Here is a 25,157-nt window from a genome sequence, read left to right on the forward strand (position 1 = left end):
CATCACGTCGGCACAATGCATCTTGGAACTGTCTGCTCTCAGTCAGAAGTGACCTACGCCATCTTCCAGCCAGATAAGGTGACTCTCAGACTCGATCACTCCCAAAGGTCTTCCATCGATCTCAAGAATTCATTTTCCCTTCTTTTTTTTCCAATAAATTTTATTAATTATCTTAAAATAGACAAAACTGACAAACATACATTTAACATAAAGATGGGGTTGTATCTTCCCCGCTTATTCTAGAAGTAAAATTTCAATTAAAAAAAAAAAGAATACATTCAAAAAATGCTTAAAGTCAACTTATTACTTTAAATGAAAAGAAGAAATTTGTTTAACTTTTTATGATAAATCTTCATACATAAACTAATTCTAGCATAACTCTTAAATCTTATCCCTACTAATTCTAACATAACACTTAAATCATATCTCTACTAATACAATTCTCTTATTTATTTATTTATTTGTTTATTTTTACTTTTAATATTTCTTCTTGTTTATCCACATATACACTTTGTTCCATATCTCATAAAATTCTGTTTCTTCTTGATCTTTTAACCGTTTTAACCCTTCTTCCTGCCCCCACCTTCCTTCATCCAGCAGAGCAGCACTGGCATAAGCTAGATGTGAAAGGGCCCTCAAGAACTATATGAATCGCACAAAATGTCCTCCCTTGATAACTTTGTAGACAGACCATTTGATTTTCTTGGCAATGACACAATAGTTCTCCTTTACTTTTGATTTTTTTGATTTCTTTGATTTCTACAAGCCTATAGTTTGCTGGTTGTCTCTCATCCAATACAAATCTGAGCCCATTTATCCTTTCTGAAATTAGCCAAGATCAGTGAGATGCTGTTCCTTAGCTAGACAATTTTTTTCATTACAGGTATTCGTTTATATTCAAGATGATAAGTATTTATGAAACCAGTTGAAAGAAGCATAGAGTCTCTTATAACTTTTTCCTCAAAGTATATTCTACAACCAACTAATACTTGGCAAGCTACCAAATGTAAACATGAAAATGTGTGGAGTCCTCCTAAATAAGGATTACTCCCTCCTTTGATAAAAGTTGATCAAAAAAAAGCATGGCATAGAATGTCCATTGATAGAATTATATATACAAAAATATGGGGTGACATGGGACCAGGTAACAGCCAGCCTATGAACACAAACAGAAGAAATACTGGCATTTACTATGTTACAGTTAATTATTGGCATAAGCTAGATGTGAAAGGGCCCTCAAGAACTATATGAATCGCACAAAATGGAGGCCCTCTTTGTAGGATTCCATCCCCGAACCATGGGCAACCAAGTGTCTTCATCTACCATAGGACTCTTGATTAGGAACGCCATCGCCAAGGCATACAAGCTAGTTGCTTTGCCTGTTCCTTCAGGAATCACAGCACATTTGACCAGGAGTGTTGCCACATTTGTGGTCTGGTCTACATAGGTTTCACTTGAAGTGGTCTGTCGGGTGGCTACCTGGGTGCATCCTTCCCAATTCATCCGTCACTACAAAACTGATTCTTACGTGTTAGTCGATGCTACCTTCGGCAGGACTACAACAGGTGGTGGGCACTCACTAAGACAGTCAGAACAATCTTTCCCCACTTTGGTAAGTCCCATTGTGAAGGCTGGTTCCACCTCAGGATGGAGAATAGTATAACCTTATCTGAATGCCTCTTCTCATCTGGTGAAACCAGCCTTCAGTTCCCACCAATGTTCCCTCTAATTTTTTGGGGGGGTGGGCGGAAAAGTATAGTGTCTGAGCGGCAGTCCCTTTGGGACTGGGCGGCACAGAAACAAACAAACAAACAAACAAACAAACAAACAAATAAAAAACCCACCCTGTTTTGCCTCAGAGAATTTCAAAATAAAATACTGTACTGTGTGTCTATAACAGTGAGCTCATAATAGGGCAACTCTATCAATATCAAAATGCCACTTAAATAGTTGAGCTAGTTTCAAACTAGATTTTCATTTTCTTTCTCTCTTCCTTACTCCCATTCTTTTCCTTCCTCTCTTTTTTCTATCTGTTTCTCTCTCTTCCTCTCTCTCTCCTTCCCTCTCACTCTTTCCCTCTCGGCTTCTGGGCAGGTTTGGAAAACTCTGAGTTGATGATGATTTTTAAGTGAGCGATTGCTCACTGCTCAGCTTAGAGGGAACTATGGTTCCCACCCTTTCTATTCATCTTCTCCTTTCTGCATCTCACTTCTCACCTATAGTCTAACACACAGCCTCAGGAAGGAGACTTCGCTCAGTACAAATACCACTCACTAACATGCCACGTTTGAGTCTAATCATCGGATTCATCTGATCTGGGGTCTCAAGGCAGATCCAAGCAAATATTCAAATTGACTGACTCGATCCTCAAGATGACTGGTCGAGGAACTCCCCATTGTGAAGACTGGTTCCACCGATTGAGAAGAGGCATTCAGGCAAGGTTACAATGCCTATTTTCTTTTCTCTTGCACTTTCTATTCTTTCTTTTCCTTTCTGAGTTTGGTCAGCATTATATTTTATAGAGGAGAAGGAGAGGAAGGAGAGGCAGGAGGAGGAGGAGGAAGAACGAGGAGGTGGTGATGGTGATGAAGCAACATTTGGCTCTTCCAAAGATTGATTCTTTTGAATCTTTATTAAAATAAAGCACCCCCTCAATTCTAGTGGGTGAAATATCTTAATATAAATGCTTTATGCATGGATTTCCTTCAGCAAATTTTGTTGCCTGAGAGGAGTTCAGTTAATACTAGGGAAGGAGACACACCAATGTATTGCCACCTTAAGGCACTTGCATTTTCTTCAGTATCTTATTTTGGTCTGAAACTTTTTCACTTTCTTTTCTTTTTTCACTTTATTTTCTTGCTATTCTATTTTTAACCTCAATCTTTCTCTGTATTTCTCTCTTACAGATGCGTCATGTGGTGCCACTTCCTTCAGTCTCTTTTTGGTCTTCCCATGTAAAAGAAAGGGAAGCCATCTCTTACTTACATTTTTTCCTCTATCTTGGCTGGGCTCTCCTGGAGCAAGTTCTCCGATCAATAATGGCTTAAGAAACTTCTTTACAAAAGTGATATCTGAATGAAAGGCCCGAAATGCATCCTAAAATGAAAAAGAAGAGATGGATAAGTATTGATAGCCTAGGAGACTTTTATCTACATTATATCTCTGACATTCATCTCTGATTCTCCCTTCTGACTACAACTATTCACAAATATTTTTTTTAACCCTATAAAAAGGTGATAAAGTACAGGCTGAGACATGGTTAGAGTTAAACCATCTAGATTCTAAAATGACGCCTTTTGCCCCATGGGATTGGGTAACATATAAATAAATAAATAAATAAATAAAAATAAATAAATAAATAAATAAATGATTGATTGATTGATTCTCACATAAACCTGATTGTATGATAGTGGTATGCCTTGTTATTCCTCTTCTTCAAAGCAAAGTTTCTTTAAATGCAGTTATGGCTTAGTGCAGTGATGGCAAATTTTTTTCCCCTCTGGCGCCAAAAAAGTGTGTGTGTGTGTGTGTGTGTGCGCGCTATTGTGTATGTGTGAGTGCCCACCCCAGTAATTCAATGCCTGGGGAGGGCAAAAAATTCTTCCCCCACCCCCCAGAAACCCTCTGGAGGCCAGAAACGGCCTGTTTCCCAACTTCTGGTGGGCCCACTGGGCTCTTGTTTCTCCCTTCCCAGGTTCCAAAGGCTTCCCTGGAGCCAGGGGAGTGTAAAAATGCCCTCCCCCATCCCCTGGAGGCTCTTTGGAAGCCAAAAACGCCCTCCCAGAGCCTCTATGTGAGCCATAAACCAGCTGGCCAGCAACACATGCATGTTGGAGCTGAGCTAGGGCAATGGCTCGCGTGCCAGCAGATGTGGCTCCATGTGCCACCTGTGACACCCATGCCATAGGTTCGCCATCATTGGCCTAGTGGTTCAGAGGCTGGACTGTTGAATGAAAAGTTGGCATTTTGCAACCCAAGCACCACATGACAGGGTAAGCTCCCATTCTTGCCTCAGCTCCTTTCAACCTAGCAATTTGAAACATGCAAATATGAGTAGATAAACAGGTAGCACTTCAATGGGAAGGTAATAGTGTTCCATGAGGTGCGTACCTCAGTGTGTAGTCAGGCTGGACACGTGTCCAAGAAGGCATCTTTGGCTACCTCAGCTAAGAAGTTCGGATGAGCACCCCAGATTTGGACATGACTGAGGAACATTTGGCATCATTATTTTAAAGTAGGATTTCTCATGGAAGCCTCCCTCAAGTACATAAATACAATTATTTAGCTCTTCTATAATCCACACATACACAAAAACAAACAGGTTTTTTTTAAAAAAATAAAGTCTTCTGTTATATTTTATTCTTTTTAGAGAAGAACTGAAGGGACAAGGTTAGGATGATAGGGATCATCAAACAGCTGAAGAGACATGAGCTTTCAGTAAGGATTATTTATTTATTTATTCATTCATTCATTTATTAGATTTGTATGCCGCCCCTCTCCGTAGACTCGGGGTGGCTAACAACAATAATAAAACAGCGTATGACAAATCTAATATTTAAAATAACTAAAAACCCTTATTAAAACCAAACATACACACAAACATACCATGCATAAATTGTATAGGCCTGTGGGGAAAGGAATATCTCAATTCCCCCATGCCTGACGACAGAGATGGGTTTTAAGGAGCTTACGAAAGGCGAGGAGGGTGGGGGCAATTCTAATCTCTGGGGAGAGCTGGTTCCAGAGAGTCGGGGCTGCCATAGAGAAGGCTCTTCCCCTGGGGCCCGCCAAACGACATTGTTTAGTCAACAGGACCTGGAGAAGGCCAACTCTGTGGGACCTAACTGGTCGCTGGGAATCGTGTGGCAGAAGGCGGTCCCGTAGATATTCTGGTCCGATGCCATGAAGAGCTTTATAGGTCATAACCAACATTTTGAATTGTGACCGGAAACTGATTGGCAACCATTACAGACTGTGCAGTGTTGGTGTAACATGGGCATATTTAGGGAAGCCCATGATTGCTCTCGCAGCTGCATTCTGCACGATCTGGTTTCCAAACACTTTTCAAAGGTAGCCCCATGTAGAGAGCGTTACAGTAGTCGAGCCTCGAGGTGATGAGGGCATGAGCAATGACTCCCGGTCCAAATAGGGGTGCAACTGGTGCACCAGGCAAACCTGGGCAAACGCCCCCCTCGCCACAGCTGAAAGATGTTTCTCTAATGTGAGCTGCGGATCGAGGAGGACGCACAAGTTGTGGACCCTCTCTGAGGGGGTCAATGATTCCCCCCCCCCCAGGGTGATGGATGGACAGATGGAATTGTCCCTGGGAGGCAAAACCCACAGCCACTCTGTCTTATCAAGGTTGAGTTTGAGTCTGTTGACACCCATCCAGACCCCAATAGCCTCCAGGCACCGGCACATCACATCCACTGCTTCGTTGACTTGTTATTGTTTAGTTTTGAGAAATGCTTTTAAGAAAGGAACGATCTGGAGAAAAAATCTTCTTCTTTACCAGATCAATAACTTGAAGGAAAAAGTAACTCTGTATTATCTTTTGGGAGAAAGCCAAACTATTTCTTTCCTTCCAGAAACAACAGCAATATTTTTCTCCATAGGAGTTGAATTTGAAGGTTTTCTCCCACCTTTTAAAGGGTAAATGAAAGCCATAGCCCCTCCACTTTTCCTGAAGGCAATAACTTTAGTATTTTTGTTGACGTATTGCTGAAGCTTAAATTTCCCTCTATTTTCTCTGAATGTGGAACAATTGGAAAGGGGACATCATTGGATATATGTCTGTGGGCTATATGTGGATACATTTACACACACACACACATCATATAGAGAATATATTTGCCAAAGAGTTTTTACACTTTATGAGTACTACATCTTGGGAACATCTTGGGATTGTCATAACCTATGGACATTTAATTAAATTTGTTAATTCAAGATATGAAAAGGACTTCCAACTTGGATTTAAAGGGAGACCAAACAATTTATGAAAAGTAAGCCTATCAATAGCTGCTAATTATTGAGAGATTATATACACACTGTTATTAGCGGCAGGTGGCTTCTCTGTATAGAGCTCAGTGACAAACACTAGTGGAGCTTGGCTGGTTTCGAAATGTATGATCAAACCTGGTTAGTATTTGGAAAGGAAACCATCAGAGAAGACCAGGGCAATTGACTGGATTTGAATTTTTTTAAAAAAAATGAAATAAAACAAAACTACGGGGCTACTACAAAAGGGTTGATTGCTTGGGGACAGTAATGAGGAAATTCTCTACAACTCTGCAATCATCTTGAGTCATCTGGCACTCTGCGGACCAGTATAGTTAACCCTATGAAAGAAAGCAATGACAAATCATTTGGAGGCTGTTGCAGAGGAAAACCACAGTAATATGTCCATGTAATTAGCAAGAGACTCCAGGGAGTCTTTATCTTTTCATGCTTCTTGAAAATAGTTGTTAAGGAACACTCATGGGAGAATATTACTACATTCATGTTCTGTAAATGGGCTTTTAAAACCATACATAATAACTGGCTTCTGTGGACGCTGAATAATCAACCAAAGGAAAATGCAGAAAAATTCTTTTCCTATTAGCTGAAAACTCTGGTAGAAACTGTATTTCTATTGAAATACAAAATGCTATAGTGGTACTCCGCAACTTATAACCATTCATTTAGCAACCGTTCGAAGCGGGGTGAAATCTACTTACTTTTCCTACTGGTTCGGAAGTGCATGTGCCCCGTGCGCCATCATCACATCTGATTTTTGACCCTTTGTGCATTTGCAGAAGACTTTGTGCATGCGCAGAGGGTTAACCAGGAAATAATAATGTCTGGGTGGGTGGGTGGAGCCTCACGCTGCCACTGCTACAGAGGGTTAAAACCAGGAAGTAATTATGGCCTGGTGGGTGGGCGGAGCATTGCGCTACCGCCGCTACCATTTTGTCAAACCCTCCAATCACAGTACGCGTGATCCAGACAGAACGGGCAGGATTTCACCAATGGTTCAAAGTTATAACAGCACTGAAAAAAGTGACTTATAAATGGTTTTTGCATTTACGGAGGTTGCAGCATCCCTGGGATTACGTGATCGCCATTTGCAACCTTCCCAACAGGCTTCCAACAAGTTAATGGGGGAAACCAGTTTAACTTAATGATCACATGATTCACTTAACAACTGCAGTGATTTGCTTAACAATCAGCGCAAAAAGCAACTGGAAGCAACTCAGTAACAACCATCTTGCTCAGCAACAGAAATTTTGATCCCCGGGGTAGTTGCAAGTCAAGGACTACCTTTTTGGACTCAGCTTTTTGTCTATGCAGCTGAGTTTCTCCCATTGATTAGCTGCAGCAATTCAAAAGAGAGGATTCCCCCAACCTGCTACATGGTTATTTTTGCTAACAATACCAACATTGGATATGGGATTGGATATTGTATGCCATGCTTAAATATAAATGGTCCTAGCAGCTTCCCACTGAATTGCTAGCGATACCATCATTGGATATGGGATTGGATATTGTATGCCATGCTTAAATATAAATGGTCCTAGCAGCTTCTGTTAGCATATAGCATGGAAAGGGGATGGAATGTTGAGAGAGAGCTAATTTGCATGCTGGCATGTGGTCAGTTTTGGCAGTTGGAAGATAGAATTATGGGGATTCCTATGCTGACTGTTGTTGAATCTGCATCATAGAGAGCAGATGTATAGAGAAATATATAATTATACTGTCAAGTTGTTTATTCGTGTAAATATGAAACCAGTTCAATGAGAAAAGTCTCTGCTGTATGAAGTGAAGAACATCACTTATAACCATAAATAACATAGAAATCCAACAGCTTCCCACTAAATTGTTTTATTTGAAACAAGAAGCCTGCATCCTCCATTATTGCAGAAGAGGCGGAGTAACGACACGGACACAAGAGCTGGATTTAAAACTGGGTCATTTTTATTAATTAAATTTGCATAATTTATTTAAATAAATTAGCATAAATTAGCACAATTAACTATAACCCTAACAAGGACCCGCAGGGTCAAACAATTGCTTCCGGGGCAGAAAATGACGTCAGAAAAACTTCCGGGGCAACTTATGGGCGTAGCTCCATGCTGATCCAGGTGAGGGGCCATGCCCTCACCTGAGTCACTGCCATGCACCTGCATGTGGGAGGTCCCGCCTTCTAACCCCTACAAGGGGAAGGAAATGGGCGGGACCCAAAGACAGGTTCCCCCCAATTGCTCAGGTCGCTTAAACCATGAGCCTTTGGAGAGAACCTGTCAATCATCCCCAAAGATGCCCAACGGAGAACACGCAGTTGCTAAACCACCACCCAGTTTTCCGCCCCTAACCTGCCTACCTAAATGACCAAAGGTAAGCCAATTAGCCTAACAGGGGCAAAGCACCCCCTAACCGCCTATCTGTTGCCGCAGTGTGGAATAGGCGAAAAAACGGTCGCAGAAAATGCCGAGACCACCAAAAATTCCTATTCGGCCCCCTGAGGGTGACCCTCATTAGCACACTGAAAGATAGGGAGGGCGGGTGGGTGTTCGCTTTGGAAGTTGTCCAGGGTGAAAAGGAGGCCCTGGAGCCTGCTCAGCCCTTTTATAGGGCTGGCAGGCTCCGCCCTGGACAACGTCATCGGGTAGGCTGAAGCTACCTGAAATTGGCTGAGATCTCGCGAAATCTCATGAGATCTCGGCCTCCCAAGATGGCAGCGGTGCCAAGGGCCGTGTCTCCCTGGCCCTGCTGCAAAACGGGCCGGGGATGAAGTCACCGGCCAGGTAATATCATTGTACTGTCTGATGTACTGATTCATTTTCAAAGATTACATGCAAAGTAAGGTGCCATTTTTCCCAGTCCCATTTTTTCCTGCAAGGTTGATAATCATTATTCAGGAGACAAAGTTGGATTTGTCATTTGCATGGCTGAATTCGTATTTCAGCTGCAAGAGGTTAATGTTGGAAGCGTAAGCAACTGTGGAACAGATATACTCTTCAAGACTCCCTGCCCCCTTCCGTTTAGCTCACTAGCAGCTTTTCTTTTTAAAAATCTTTTTTTCTCCTAGGATTAGTATAATCAGAAAAGACCCTTCCTTCCTTCATTCAGGCAGATGTCAGGACGGCTTGTCTGGAAATGGAAAGTTTGGCAGAAAGAAGCTGTGGAGGCCTACTGCTGAGTCAGAGAATTGTTCAAAGCAATTTCACATAAAAGGTTCTCAGGCAAGGCTGCAAAAGAAACAAGTCTTTAGCAGGTCACAATGGCCTTTGCAACATATAACTAGACAGTATCATTTAGAGCCACGGAAAGTATCAAGTTCCTGAAAAGTAACCATTAGGGCCTAATACCTGGATCTTTTATATATATATTTATATATTTATTAGATTTGTATGCCGCCCCTCTCCGAAGACTCGGGGAAGCTCACAACAACAACAACACAATATACAGAATACAAATTCAATATAAATTAAAAACGAAATTTAAAACCCATAAATATTAAAAACAATCATTACTGCACAATCATACCATTCTCATGTATTACAGTCAGGAAAAAAAAAGTGGTAGTGGGGGGAAGAGATAATTATTCCCCCCTCCCATGCCTGGCGACATAGATAGGTCTTCAACATCTTGCAAAAGGCGGGAAGAGTAGGGACAATTTGAATCTCTGGGGGAAGTTGGTTCCAGATGGCCTGGGTCCCACCAGATGGCATTGTTTATTCGATGGGACCCGGAAAAGCCCAACTCTGTGGGACCTGATTGGCTGCTGCGATTCGTGCTGCAGATTCGTGGTTCCAGAGGTATTCTGGTCCGATGCCAGGTCCATTGCTAATGGACTAAAGGATGTGTGAAGATTTATTATGGAACTTCAGCAAATATGTATTCTGCTGCTTTTTAGCACTTGCATATATCATAATTTGCTTAAAAGAGCTGTTACAATCCTACATATTTGATTATGTTTAAACAAAGGAAAGGTAATAATAAGCATGGGTCTCCTTAAGAGCCATGACACCTCAGGATCAAATGTGTCCTTATGTGTTCCCCCACTACGCATTAGGGAAGAAATGATCAAATTTCTACTTCCCTGCAGGATGGAAGATGAAAGGAACAGCCTGCATGGGTTGGATTTCACTAGTGAGAGAAAAATAGTCCCAGCCCAGGATCTTGTAGCTGGCCATCAAAAACATCAAGAGTTCAGATTCTTTGGCACTGTATCTTTAAACTAGGTTCTAAGGAATAATGTGGACAACTTAGAGATGTGCTATGCAAATCCAGCTGACCTCCAGTGGCCAGCTTGAAGGTGGCCCTTCAGGCTGGGTGCCCAGCTAGCTCATTGGTGCTCTATCTATGATCTCCATGTGTGAGACATACACACCCAGGCAAATGGTCTGTTACAAAGGCAAGCCAGGTACTGAATTTACCAAGCATCCTCTTATTTGTTTTGAAAGTACTGTAACAGTCAAGATATTCCTCTTTTTTTTTAAAAAAAAAAATGGTGTTCTATACTTTTGAAAAGTTGAAGGAATCTTGGCAGTGTTTCTCAATTATTTTCTGTTACATCCCCACCCCTGAGGAAGAAGTAAACATTTTGCACACACACACAACTCTCCACCAGGACAATTGTTTGCAATATTTAGCATATTTTTGCTGAAAAAACTCAAGCAGCTTATCAGCGTGATTGGAGTGTAATGTCTTTAAGTGATGCCTTAATTTATTTGGCTTCATGCTGTCCATTGCCAACATTTCTAGACACAGTAACACACCAGTCTTTCCTTGTCTCCCACCATAGTCAGTGAAGCCAAGCGCTACATAAGCTTTGTTATATTTCCTCATCTTAGCTTTTGGAAGACTTACCGGTACATTTGTCTCATTATATCTGTCTCTCTCCACCTTTCTTTTCATCCCTGTTAAATATTTTTCCATGGTGTCTCTTAAGGGTTTGTTACATGCACTTCATGTCTACTGCTCTGTGCTGTGTGTTATTGTTTGGGGCAAAAAAACCTTACTCCCTGCTGCAAAAAAAGCACATTCCCTGGGGTCATGCACCCCCCCTGGCATCATTCTGCACCCCCCCCCTCAGGAGTCCCATCCCACTATTTGAGAAACACTGTTATAAGGGAATATTGTATGCTGTCTTTTCAACTGCATATTTATATTAAAAAGTAGTCTAGTCTAATCTAATCCTAGAGTTATGATTCCACCCTATTAAGTTAAATGGATATGCTCATGAAGTTAGGACACTCACTAGGTTAATAATTGGCAAGCGTGAGTTCTAGTTCTGGTTGCTGCCATGGGAGGGAGTGAGTTCCTGCCATAGGCTCCAGCTCCTGCCTACCCAGAAGTTCAAAACAGGTGACTGTGAATAGATAAATGGGTTCCGCTTAGATGGGCAACTTAACAGGGATGTGAAAAGAGCCCCCCAGGCAATGGTGATGTCACCATTCAATCCTTTCAACCCAGAAGTGCTTCGGTGCTCGGACACAACTGTAGTAGCAGTAGTTAAATGAACATTGTTGTTGTTGTTGTTGTTGTTACTTGTGAAATCATGTCCACCCAACACGACCCCCTGGACAACCTTCCTCCAGGCCTTCCTGTCCTCATCTGAGTCCAATTAAGCTCACTCTTACTGCTTCAGTGATTCCATCTGGCTCAGTGACTCAATTCAGTGACTCTAAATGAACATATTCTCCAACAAATGTATATAAGATTGTACAGTGCAACTTAACTTGCTCTTTAAAAAGGAAAACAGTCTTTTCCACAATCCACTTCTATTGTACAATACTGAAATGGAATACAAAGGATCTAGTTTAAATTTTTTTGGATCCCTGGATTACATACATAGTTTCAGTGACAAGCAAGGAGCATTATTAGTATTTCATAATCCATTTAAGAACATGCAGCTGCTGTTGCTACTACATACACTTCATGTTTATGGCAAGCCACATTGCAAGCCCAATGGCTGATATAGATGCCTGCAGGGTACACTCAGTACTCCTAGACCTCAAAGATGTCTAGCACCAGTCATACATATTCTATTAAATGCTGAATATCAGCAGAAGTCTATTGCTCTCTCACCTGTCTAAGAGATTTCTCTCATGATATTTTATGAGTCACTCTCTCCCTGTGCACTTCAACTTGCATTTCTGCTGCTACCAATTAATCTTGATCATGGGCTCTAAGCTCATTGCATGTCTTGCTCATTTCCACACATCTGGTCAAGACCCATTGTTATTATCTGGATTATCCTTGAAACAACTCTCATATTTATTTCTTCGACTATTTGTTTTTTGTGATTAGTAGACCCCTGAACATGTAGGAGGAAAAAGAAAATAAATCTGATGTCAGGAAATTGCTGTTTTAATTTCAGGACTCTGAAACTTTAAAGGTGATTTGATAGAACTACAGGTGTAGAAAAAGTGGGGGTACCATTGGCTGCTTTAAATTCAGTTTGTTCTTAGAAAGCATCTTCCAATTGAAGGAAGAGGGTGGCAATATTCAGTCATCCTCTTCTGACAGCCTCCATCCCAACTCCTAATGGATTATAAATGGTTACAATGGAGTTAGAAAGGCAAGACTGAGGAAGAATCTATGGAGTCTACAGAGAGGGGCGGCATACAAATCTAATAAATAAATAAATAAATAAATAAACAAACAAACAAACAAACAAACAAATAAATAAACAAACAAACAAACAAATAAATAAATAAATAAATAAGAATCATTCTTGTTAAGTCAGGCGTGACACCAAGGCTGTTGTTGTTAACTTGTTTATTCAACAAGAACTGTAACAGGAATCAATCACCAACCAACACTTAAACCCAACAACGGCAATTGTCTAAGCGTTGCCCTATTTATATTCTTCTAAAAGCTGTTTAGTTTTGGCAGTTTCTGTCTACTCCTCACGTGGGAACCAATCAGATTCATTCATTTATTTAAAAGTGTTGACATAACAGTTCCCTTCCCAATTGGGCCAATTGGAGGAAACTTTTAGTCTGAAATTCTGAGCTAGTTAATAAAGAAGCTTAAAGTATTGGATTAGTGGGGCTTATTTATGAATGACTGTGTGTTTACGAATAAATATGATGAAGTTGTTAAAGCTTCATCTGAAAAAGAGTAGAAGGCAGAAAGGCCAATGCCCATTTTACTTTTCTTAACCAAAGATCCAAATTGGGTTACAAGCTATTTTATCTCCTTCTAACAAATATAAACATGGCATAATTCTTTGATTCTAGAATTTATGTGTGATAGAGGAGCAAGAGTTTAATGTGACAATAGGGTACAGTTTGCTTTTAAAAGAGGACAAAAGGACAATCCCTTTGAGATGGCTAAATCATTGGGAAAATAGGATTAGCAACTGCCCCATAGTTTATGAGGGAAACCATTGGCCTTAAAAAGTCCACATTTTGTAGACTCTTATCATATACCCAAAAGACTAGTTTTCTGTAATCCACGTTTTGCTTTTTTTCCCTGCAAAAGCAAGGAAATCGATGCAATATAATTCTGCAAGAGAACAGCAGCTATTTCTACCGTTATCACTTTCAGAAAACAAAACCTCCAAAAATCCATGGATTCCCCCTCAACACACAACCCTCCCTCCCCAGGCCTAAATTGTTAGCTTATGCTCATCCAGTGACATCTTTGCATCATTGGACATTAACTCTCATGGCTTCTGAAGGACAAAATATTTTTCAAAACTCTTATCTTGACCAGTCCCCAAAGGGTTGTCTATTCGATACATTCAGTGATGAAAAATTGCTTCCTTTTCCATCCCAAATTTGAATCCCATAAAAAGCAACAATGGTATGTTTTTTAAAAATCTCTTTGTTGTACAGAATTCTATAGCTCAGATCTTTTAGCTCACAGTATTTCAAATTTTTTAAAAATGTTGCCTTAGAAAGCCTTCACTGTAGCTTGAAACAACGGAGACAATAGAACTAATCTTTGTGTTTCATAGACTGATACCACAGACAAGTGAAACAACTATAGACTACTGTAGTGTAGTATAAACAATTTGATAACTACAGTTGCAGATTGGTGGATCTTATGACACTTCTGCAAACTTGGGGGAAGGGAGAGAATAATTGACAAGAAGTTGATTCCATCTTCTGAAATCCTCCCTCCTCCTTACCATCATTTTAGACTTTGAAGATTCAACTGTTTTGAAAAGACATGGATTTCCCGAACAACACAACATTGCACAAAAACTTATGGTGGGCAAATCTAAATCCCAATGCTGACAGCAGTTTTGGCTACCAATTTTCTTAATTCTTTAAAGCAGGCTCAGACATGCACTCCCTTGTTGAGAAAGTAGAGGAAAAACTTAAAAAGAGCTATTTGAGAATGGGATGGTCTCTCTTTATATGGAGGAGGGGGAAGAGGGAGGAGTAAGGAGATAATAATGGTGGTAAAATTAATACAGGAGTGCACTCACTAAGTTACATGTATGTTCTCACTACTCAGGCTTTGCTGTAGACCATAAAAAGGATGACACAAATGAACAGGATCGTTGTCTAGAACAGGGGGTCTCCAACCTGGGCAACTTTAAGCATTGTGGACTTCAACTCACAGAATTCTCCAGCCAGCTAATGCTAGCTGGAGAATTCTGGGAGTTGAAGTCCACAAGTCTTACAGTAGCCAAGTTTGAAGACCTCTGGTCTAGAATGCCTCTCTTAAATTAAAAAAAAAAGTCAGCTCTAATATATTTAGGAACTGAGAAATAGCAAGGCCGTCAATTCCTTTTTTGTCCAGGACTACTGAATGTAGTCTGGTGTTCCTCTCAAACAACTGGTGTTCCTCTCAGACATTCTCAGGATTTAGTTTCCGGATATAGCAGATGAATTAAAACAATGCTTCTGAGCATTTGCAGTTCTTCAGCTCTCATCACTTCACCATTTAGCCATTTAAGAAAAGGCTTTACTGGTAGCCGCAAGCCCTTCTACATTTCCCTCCTGGTTAGTTTGATGCCTGGCGGCCCCTCGAGAAATACTGTATAAGAATCCTGCAAATTCGAGCTTGGCTGGACCATCTTAACAATCGGCAGACTTTGGTATACAGAGCAAGGATTCCATTTGATCCTGGAACAAGCTCTGATTAGGCTGCGGGTTGTTGGTTTATTTTTTTTATGGCTTTAGAAATCAATCGGGTAGGCAAAGACTGCCAAATTCGGTTGGGCTTTGTGAGAAAAGAACCCTGCTACTATTATTGCAAGGAGCCGCGCGATGGGGTTTTTTGGGTGGTAGTGGTCCAAGGTATCCAAGGCAACAAGCCAGTCCAGAACAACCGCCGGCCCAGAAGAGGCAGCCGAGTGTAGCGCTGACCTCGCGTCACCCCGGGACTCCCACCTCGATGCCGAAAAGGGAAGGCAAGATTCAAGAAATGGGCGGCCACGGTTTGCTCCCGGCCTCTATTTTTTTTACAAGCGCCCGCTTTTGTCCCTCAGCGCTACTGGCGGCCACTCCAAAACGGCAGCGGAGTAAAGCAGCTTCCCCGCCCCGCAGTTTGGGGCAACAACCCCCCCCCACCCGGCGTGTTCCCCCCCAATAGCTCGCCAGCCGGCGCGACCGATTTCCCAGCCCCGCGGCTGCGTTGCTAAAGAGCAGCAGGTGAGAGCAAATTGAGAGGGAGCCCCGGCGAGGGACGGGAGGAGCAGCAGCAGCAGCCATTTGCTCCAGGCAAGAAGCCTCCAATTCCCACCCACCCCTCCTGCTGCTGCTTGGAGCGCTTACCGTGGCATCTTCGCCGGCATAGTGACTGATCACGCGGATCCCCCCCGGGTGCCTTCGAACCCACTGGGTGATGTTGTACACCTTCCGCTCGATCACCAGCCACTTGTCCGTGCGCAGATTGTGCTTCTGGATCTCCTCCCAGGTGTACGAGGGAACCGGCGGCTCTCCTTCGCCGCCGCCGCTTTCTTCACCTTGCTCCCCGCCCTTCCCCATGGGCGATTCGGTCTCTTTGTCCGCCTCGTCCGTCTTTCTCTGGATCCTTTGCGGGGAGCTGCCTTGGGCGAAGAGAGAAAGGGCTGCTCTTAAGCCTCCTTCCTCCCCGGCGTAATTCTGCGCCTTGGCTTTGCCCACCTCCCTTTCCCCCCTACCTCTTTCTTTCGCTCTCTCTCTCCCCCCCTCCACGCCTTGCCGGATTCCCAAGAGTGTGAGATTTCCCCTGAGCTCCGCCGCCAGCCCCCTCCTTAGGCTGCCGCGGAGGATTTTCCTTCGCCTTCTAATCCCCACGCCAGCCCGGGTCACCTCCGCCCCTCCATCCCCAGCTCCAGGAAACATCAAGGAGCTTTCCAGAGGGTATCAGCAGAGCCGGTGCGCCAATCCCCGCTCTCCCCCGGCAAACGGATGGTCTGCCATTGGCTGGCGACCATCTTTCGAAGGTGAAGGCCGGCCAAACTTCGGCTTACATTTGAAGACGAAGCGAGATGGGCCGACGCGGAATCCGGCACTGGGCCGAGCTGCCCTGGCGAATAGATACTGCGCGGAGGGTGCCGCCGGGCTCTTTAGCGCCCGCCAAGAAGAAACGAATGGCTCTATTTTTTAGGGGTTTTGACTGTTTTCGATGGTTTTTTGCTTGTTGAGTCTGGAAGGAATTGGGCGGCTAATAAGTCTAATAAATTAAATTAAATTTTCGGCAGGAGGCGAGGGGTTTGACTTTGTCTTTGAAATCTCGGCTTGCTTCTTGCGGTGTGTGTGTGTGTGTATGTGTGTGTAACATATTTCTGCTGATAATGAAAAGGAAGGGAGACTACTATAGATCTATTTCGGGCTTATATATAATTTACATACATACATACATACATACATACATACATACATACATACATACATGAAACAGTATAAAAGGAAACAGCTTTAATTTTAAGACTGCTGGTGTTTAAAGGATGCCTCCCTCCAACTAATTTTCTATGAAATGTAATGCAGTGTGTGTGTTTGTATATGTTTGGGGGGGGGCATCAACAACCCTTTAGCTTTTGCTAAACTCTTTTATGTCCCAGAATCTTTTGCTTTCACTCACAGTGGATGTCTGAAGTTGTAATTCAGCATCATCTGGAGAGCTCAGATGACTGGATGCCTGGGTAGAAAGCTTCCTCCACCAACTCAAAGTGGCTCATATGAACAAATCACCCATTTTCTCCCCACAATTATCAAGTTGTATGGCAGACTAAGCTGAAAGAAAGTGAACTAGCCAATCCATTCAGTGTTTTGAACGTAGGGTTACTTACATCATCATACCTCAACGCTTCAACAATATATTCTTATATTTGCTTGTTCTGAAATGTATCTTTTATAATTGCAGAAAAGATGCATGCCAAAAAAACTGATTCACCCTTTACTGCTCCTAAATATTTCATTTATTTTCCCCAATATAATACAATCTTTATTTTCCATTCAAATATACAAGCACCCATAGGAAATATACTTGTCCATAATCAGCTTTAACTCTTCTATGTGCAGGCATCAGAAAGAGAGATCGAGATCAAGATCCCCAGTTTTAGTAAAATAATATATAAATATGATTGTTCCTGAAGATCATGCTCCTGTATCTCTCTGTTTTGTTTCTCTTTTGTAAATTATAAACAATTATATGCATTATGCAGCCAGTTTTAGGTGCACAATATAATCTGCAGCACTTTGTGCAATTTAAGAGACTTGGGATGGATAGAGTCTGGAGAAAAACTGTCAGGAACATTATGCATGCCACCTAGAACCTGGAGAATGAAAGTAATATTTAAACAATTGTTATTTGTATGAATAGGTCTACGATATTTGCTGTTTAGATAACTTGCTTCTCCCATTACAAGAATGCCAATTGATTTCTAATAAATAGTAATAAAAAGGCAATTTTGGCATCACTTATATTACTGAAATAAATACTCTATGCTTCTGTATACAATAATAATTATTATAATAATTGAACAATTGGAGCACTACTTGATACACTATTGGCATTGAGAAAATCACCATCAGTAAATTGCAAAACATGCAACAGTAAATTGAAACATGTAACAGTTATACTCATTGTCATGGGTTACTTGGTACCATGTCCAGGAATTTCACAAAACACATCAAGAAATTGCAGCTTCCTGCAATAACACCAGCAGAACTGCAAAAAAACCAGTGCTACTTGGAATACCATATATTTTTATAAAATACTTGGTTGATACCTAGAATGCTGGCAGCAACCCATATTAACCATTAGCATATTAACCATTAGCAGTCAGTAGTATTTGTGGCAGTTTTTAAAATGCTCAGTTCAGAATATTTTAAAAAAAACATTCCTCGCCAAACAATGTACACACTATGTTCTTGTTTAGATTTTTGGAGAGAATTCTGCTTATAGGATGACAATAGGATGTGGCACAAAGTATTTGAAAAGTTGCTTCACTTGGGGAAAAGTTTAAATAGGACATTCTGTTAAACCTGCTCCGTGAAGTAAAGCTATTAATTTGCTTGACTACCAATGCTTCTTGCTTGACCTTGCTTGCTTCCCTCTGGAGCTCTTAAAGCCATCTTCTCCCTTAATGTTGGCTGAGACAGTTCAACATGGGCCAGTTTCTGCACATCTACTTGGCTAATCTGCTACTTTCAAATGTATTCTCAGCATGGAACACCTTCGTCCCATGAGGCATAATTCAGAGCACATACTAGAATACCAGCAGACCAGCAACTTTTCAAGCCAAAGGACATGTCTGGCCCAATAAACTTGCAGAATGAAGATAAAAAAACTAAATAGAATTTAATTAAAAGAGCATTATTATTATCATGGTTCATAACACAGCCAGTTAGGTGTTCAGACTAGATTTGACCTTTTTGCCCACTTATCAAGTGTTTCCCAAGGACTAATGATAAGCAGATGTGGTTTGATGTTGTTAAAGGATGTTGTCACAGGATTTAAATTGTTCCAGTCAAAGCTGCCTACTGCAATTGACTGATGGTGATTTTGTCAAGGCCAACAGTGCTCAAGTGTTGCACTCAAGGTGCTTATTATCTTTGATACTATCTTTACTTTCTTTTGCCACATTGTTATTAATTTATAACAGCCGGTAAAACAATTACTGAGTAATTATTGTTATTATTACTATTTATAATATATTTCATTCTATAGTATCACATCCTTCAAACTGCATTCAAATTAATCTCATTCATTTATATAGGGTTATGCTTTAAACATTTAACAATGACTTCTAAATAAGATTAAAATTTATCATTTAACAGCCAATTTTCTTATAATTCTGGTTACTTCACCTAAGACTTGGAGAGGGACAAATATTCTGGTGGTACAACACAAACTTCTCTTGGCTTTCAAATGCTGAGAGGGGGGGCTAATAGAAATGTGGGGGGAAAGGACATTTAATCAGGAAGAAAAAAAATTGTGTTGCTTTACTACCAATGCTAATGGCAATGCTATTGCAAACTTCTCTCTTAAAGAGCTAGGTCACATATACCAAATGATACTCTACCCAGAACTGCAGGGTTGAGCTCAGCTAATCTTCCAATTCAAAATATTGAAAACATCTGAAAAGCTTTCTCCAGCTATTGTCTTTCCGTTAAGTACCACAGCTCCCGGACTTAGTGATCCTAGCTGGGAATGCTGACAGTTACAGCTTCAACACTGTTAAAAGTTGGGAGAAAAATTAATCAGAGTTTTGGAATCAGGTATTCAAGCAATAATTCATGGTGGAAAAGCAAATCTTTTATCCTTGTTAACAATGTCACCAGATTTAGGAGGCTGATTTCCATCCTCCTAAATCTTGAAAATAACATCTAGATTGGATGCCAGTTTAGTTATGTTGAATTTAGCCATAAAGCACAAAATGGTTGCTAAATTATACTAAGAGTAATGTTGGGCGAACCAAACCCACACAATTCGGGTCCGTACCAAATTTTGTGGTGTTCGGCATGCTGGACCCGAACCCAATTTTTTTAAAAAATTCGTGCTTTAGTTCGGCGTTCGTGCCGAACTCCGTGAAAGCCACTGCCCAGCTGTCATCTGCTGAGAAGAGGAGGAGGAGCCGGGTGACAGTGGCAGTGGAGGAAGACAAACACCAGGGAGCTGTCAGCCGGTTGGGAGGTTGGGAGGGAGGCACAAAAGGAGCTGGGGAATCCCTCCCACGAAGAGATTCTGGGGGCGGAGCTTTGACATCACGTACACCGGCAGGTTGCTAAGGACGCCAAAGTAATCACCTTGGCGTCCTTAGCAACCTGCCGGTATATGTGATGTCAAAGCTCCGCCCCCAGAATCTCTTCGTGGGAGGGATTCCACAGCTCCTACAAAGGGAAGTCTTTTCATATAATTTTTTTTTTTTTTTACGAAAAAGGACACCGCAGCGGCACTGCAAGCAAAGGGAGGTCTTTTCATGTAAAAATAAAAGTTTTTATTTTCACGTGAAAGGACCTCACTTTTCTTGTGGTGCCGCTGCAGCGTCCTTTTTCGTAAAAAAAATAATAAAAAAATAATAAAAAATCCATAAAAATAAAAAATGATGGGATTCAGGGGACGCAGCTTTGGCGCCACGAACCATTCGGGTTTGGCCGAATTTTGCGCAAAGTTCATCCGAACTTGCCAAACCCAAACACCGTTGGGTTCGCCCATCACTAAGAGCAGATACAGTACTTTGGCGCTTCATGACCCTATATCTCCCTAGACTCCCATTGCTTAAAAGTATCCATAGGCTATGAGCATTACTATGCAGAAGACCAGTTCACCTCATTTAGTTGAGTTTCAGCTTTGGTTGCATCCCAAATAACATCTTTCTGTGAGGCATTCAAATTTGGCCACAGAATAGAATACCAATTAATTCACCCTATTTTCTTTTAAGCATGGTGCCAGTGGCCAATTAGGCAAAAGGTTGCACATTGTAGCAACAGCTTGGGAAATCAGTGCAGACTGGAGTTGCTCTGATTAAACAAGTGCTCTGTGTCTTGGAGAGATGGAAAGTGAGAGGGTGGTGTGTGGGAGAAATAAGATGAGAATTACAAAAAGGAAAAGGGATAAAAAAAAGTGTAGGGCAGAAACTGAAAAGAAGCAAAATAGATGAGGAAAATAGATGTGGCAGGTTTGCTGTTTTTTAAAATACACAGAATTCTCCTGCAGCTCAAACCTGCAGAAATTCAGTTATTTATGTAATTGGTATATATAAAAGCCAAATACCACTCATGCATCGTGAAATCTCCAGAATTGTAAAGCCTACAAACTAGAAACTTGGCACCTATGTTTCTCCTGGCTTCTAGATGCTCATTAAGAAAGGATTTTTCAAAATGACAATTGGATCATTAGTATTTCTTATACAGATTATAGTAACACACTCTGTTGCTAAGGAGTTAAACATTCTACTCCACCTCAGTTGAAAAGAACTCTGTTCCAACTGCCAGTTGCCTTATATTAACATGCTCTGATACTAAGGAGTTACACATTCTACATAAATTTTCAAGCTTTAAGTGTCACTGTATCAAGCCCAATCATAACTACTCATTAATTTTTAAGTTTTAACTGTCAATTTATCAAGTCCAATCACATAGTTTCATAGCAAAGAATGGGTGTCTAGCTACTAGTTTAAGATATCATTTCCTTTATTTGGAAGAAATAAAATAGCAAATAACATGGTGCTAAGTTTGTTAAAAACTGTAGGGGGAGTTTTGCAAAGAGCAGAAAAAGTCTATTTTTTAAAAAAGACAGAGTAACTCTTTTACTTCTCTTTAACAATTCCAGAAGCTCACCCATTAAAAGAAACTCATGGCAAATGGAAGACGTTCTCCTCCTTCCTCCTTTGAGCAACTGTTAATTCCTGGTGGCTGCCTGGACTGGCCCCTGTAGTAAGACCCGTAGTGGCACAGTGGTTAAAATGCACTACTGCAGGGCTAACTCACTGCTTACTCCAGGAGTTTGATTCTGAATGGCTCAAGGTTGACGCAGCTTTCCATCTTTTTAAGGTCAATAAAATTTGGACCCCAATTGTTGTGGGAAATAGGCTGACTCTATAAACCACTTAGAGAGGGCTGTAGAGCACCATGAAGTGGTATACAAGTCTAACTGCTATAGCTATTGCTATTTGGATGTGGTTTGTCTTCTTCCTACAGAAGAGAAAATGACTAGTGCAAGGTTATTTAGATGGGGTTCTGCCTAAGGTAGGACGAGAATTCATGGTCTTTTTAAGTTTTTAACTTGGTGCCTTAACAACTATACTAAACTGGCTCTAATAGGTCACTCAACTAGGTCTGTCAAACTGGCAGCCCACAGGCTGGATGTGTCACATGCAAGTCACACCCACCCTACAAAGGCAAAAAACCCCCACACACATTGTGACATGTCACGTGACGCTAATGAGTTTGACAGCCATGCTCTAAACAGAGACTTACAATTTCTTCTTCCAGCCACTGGTTCAAATAGTTCTTCTCACCCGCTTATTATGTTCCCTTTTGTGTGCTTTATGTTCTTACTTTTGTTTACCCAGAAAATAAACAACATGATGGGTGTGTATGTCTGTGGTGCTCATAATTGAAGGGGAAAAAACAAGACTTTTTAATAAGTAGAAACCACACTCTTTACTTTGAACCAACATTATTGTAACTGCACAGGGAAGAATACCAGATGCTGTCCATTTGGCAGTGGAAACCCCCCCCCCATCTTTGTAGGCATGACATCATCTTGTCAACTGGTGAATGGTGTTTATTTCAAATTTTTTTTTTACTATGAAGACATTAATAGAGATCCCTCTGAGGAGAACTAATGCCACGTGTTATTACTGTTTGAACATCACCACAAAAGATTCCATTCAGAGCAAGAGTGTCAGACAATAACAAATCTGAATTGCTTTGTTTCACACACTGCACAATTCCAATGGAACATTTCCACAAAGGCTAAGAATCTTTGTGGAAATTTGGGTAGATTTCAAGGTGATTTATTTCAAGGTGTGGTTCTTAGAGTAGGATTGCCTTAGGTATCACAACACCTTTGTACAACAATGTACATAATACGTGTACATTGCATATTGTGTATATAATACACAATGTAATATATAACAATGTGCATAATATAACTCCTAATACACATATACCCTAAAATGAAATGGAAGCCCACAGGTATGATTACACACTCATGTTATAATCTCTGCATTAATACATATTAATTGTCTCTTGGAAGTGCTTGGCTTTGAGACACAGATTTGGTGGGGGAAGCTGTGGCTAATATAGCTAGGAATTCTAAAATAATTATTTAATTTTTAATATAATTGGATTGATTTTCATTGTAACTTGCTGGTTTTTATATGTTGTAAGCCACCCCGAGTCTTCAGAAAGGGACGGCATAGAAATCAAATAAATAGATAGATAGATAGATAGATAGATAGATAGATAGATAGATAGATAGATAGTTGTTTTATATTGGCTGCACAGATACTGTATTCAGTATCAATAGTCATTTGGGTGATATTCAATAGTCATTTGGGTGTAGAGATGAACATTTGGGAAAGACAGGAATAATTACCATCAATCAACGGTCTTGTCTGGTGGGGAATTATAAGAAGGATCATCCAACAGATCTGAAACGCACCAGGTGGAGAAAATGTCTTTAATCATGAAGAGCCTGCCAGCTTTCTTCCGCCTAAACAAAAGCATCAAATGGAAGGCAAGGCATTTCCTAAAAAAGAGAACCTGTTGGAAATGTGGGGAGGTGCCCAGAATTCGACTTTTTTTTTTTTTTTTAAAGGACCACGAGGATATGATGGTATTCTCACGAGAAATGAAGCGCTGCGGCAGGGAAAATACAAGGCACCGCGTAGTTCCATCCAGGCAACCAGCCCCCAGAGCGCAGGCACCCGGCTACCGCGGGGGGATCCCGTTCCCTTCCAGGGGCAAAATCAGGCGACATTTTCGGTGAGAAGGCCGAGAAAGCGGCCGTCCAATCGGGCCTCGGAGGGGCGGGCTTGGAGGCCGGCCCAGGCTGGTCGTTCGGTCGGGGAAGGACCACTGGCTGCAAGAGAGAGAAAGCCACTTTCGTTCCCTCGTGGCTGATGTTGCTGAGATGGAGCCCTCTCCGCGATTCTTCAGCTGGGACGAAATCAAGTCTTACTCCAGCCGGGCGCCGGAGCGGTGGCTGGTGATTGACAGGAAGGTCTACGACATCAGCCGGTTCCACAAAAGGCATCCCGGGGGTTCCCGCGTGATCAGTCATTATGCTGGACAAGACGCCACGGTGAGAGGGAGAAAAGAGAGAGAGAGAGAGACGAAGGGAGGGGAGGGGGAGGGAGGGAGGGAGGGGAAGGAAGGACGGACGGACGACTGTTTGGAGGAGATCTCTCTGAGCTATCGGGGAGGGAACCTGAGAGGCGGGGCGGCTGAGATCCTTTGTGAGCATCCTCTGGTTTGATTATGGGGGCTGGGAGAGCACTTGCAGATAGCTCGACTGGATGCATGGATGGAGAGATGTTTTGGGACCTGCAGAGCACAGCATCTGAAGCTAAATGAATGGGCTTCCATGCATCCCAGTCCACATTATTCATTCTTAGAAATTATCTCCATGCTGCACAGGTGTTCTGAGGAAGAGCACTGTGGTTTGCAACTTCCTTGACTTAGGTTGGAAGGCTCCAGCCAGTCAGGCTGAAGTCCTTTGTATGGCAAAGCTGGGCATATAAATCAATTAAATTAAATTAAATTAAATTAAATTAAATATTTGTTATTTGAATCAAAACTAGAGAAGGGGCCACAGTAAGCTTCTGCTCTGGCAACAAGGTGCAGAAGAGCTGACAACAAGGTCCAAGTAAGAATGCCTGAGTTATGAGGTGATTCAAAGGAAGGTAATACACAGGAGACTTTTTAAAAATTCTAAAAGTTCACATATGGGAAAGCTTTTAATGTGGTATGAGTTTTCCTGGACTAAAGGAAAGCTTCTACAGTACAGTACTATATTTTCACTGTCATAGAGCCTAATCCAAGAAAATCGTTGCTAGAATGTTCACTGTAGAATGTTTATGATCAAAAGTAAGATGAGAAGGACAAGAACAAAGAAGACTGTGTATGTGTGGAATGTAGAAATTTACCTCCTTATGCCAAAAGCAAAAACTCAATCCCTGGATCAGAGGTACAGTAAATAATTTTTACAACCACACAAATGACTGAGTAGACACTGACCAGCATAGTAAAGGACTTGTATGTTTTTCATCC

General features: G+C 41.5%; 3 protein-coding genes across 5 annotated transcripts in view; 2 read left to right on the plus strand and 1 right to left on the minus strand.

Moving 5' to 3' along the window:
• Positions 1 to 16,259, minus strand: part of LOC139175486 (acyl-CoA 6-desaturase-like) — a 41,570-nt gene extending 25,311 nt beyond the window's left edge. The window contains exons 1-3 of one of the 3 annotated variants that reach the window (XM_070766629.1): positions 16,091 to 16,259; positions 15,723 to 15,993; positions 2,986 to 3,096 (exon numbers count right to left, since the gene is read on the minus strand). In XM_070766629.1, the coding sequence (XP_070622730.1) occupies positions 2,986 to 3,096; positions 15,723 to 15,935 (324 nt within the window). In that variant the 5' untranslated portion in view covers positions 15,936 to 15,993; positions 16,091 to 16,259. The other 2 variants (XM_070766621.1, XM_070766614.1) reach the window with 2 other exon arrangements.
• The window catches only part of LOC139175661 (veficolin-1-like), a 940,898-nt gene that overhangs the window by 379,054 nt on the left and 536,687 nt on the right, over positions 1 to 25,157 (plus strand). The window lies entirely within an intron of this gene.
• LOC139175464 (acyl-CoA (8-3)-desaturase-like) overlaps positions 23,710 to 25,157 on the plus strand; it is a 48,023-nt gene continuing 46,575 nt past the window's right edge. The window contains exon 1 of the mRNA XM_070766592.1: positions 23,710 to 24,189. Within this exon, the coding sequence (XP_070622693.1) occupies positions 24,019 to 24,189 (171 nt within the window). The 5' untranslated portion in view covers positions 23,710 to 24,018. The remainder of the gene's footprint in view (positions 24,190 to 25,157) is intronic.

The sequence above is a fragment of the Erythrolamprus reginae genome, chromosome 1 (genome assembly GCF_031021105.1).
Source record: "Erythrolamprus reginae isolate rEryReg1 chromosome 1, rEryReg1.hap1, whole genome shotgun sequence".
Taxonomy (NCBI): Eukaryota; Metazoa; Chordata; class Lepidosauria; order Squamata; family Dipsadidae; genus Erythrolamprus; species Erythrolamprus reginae.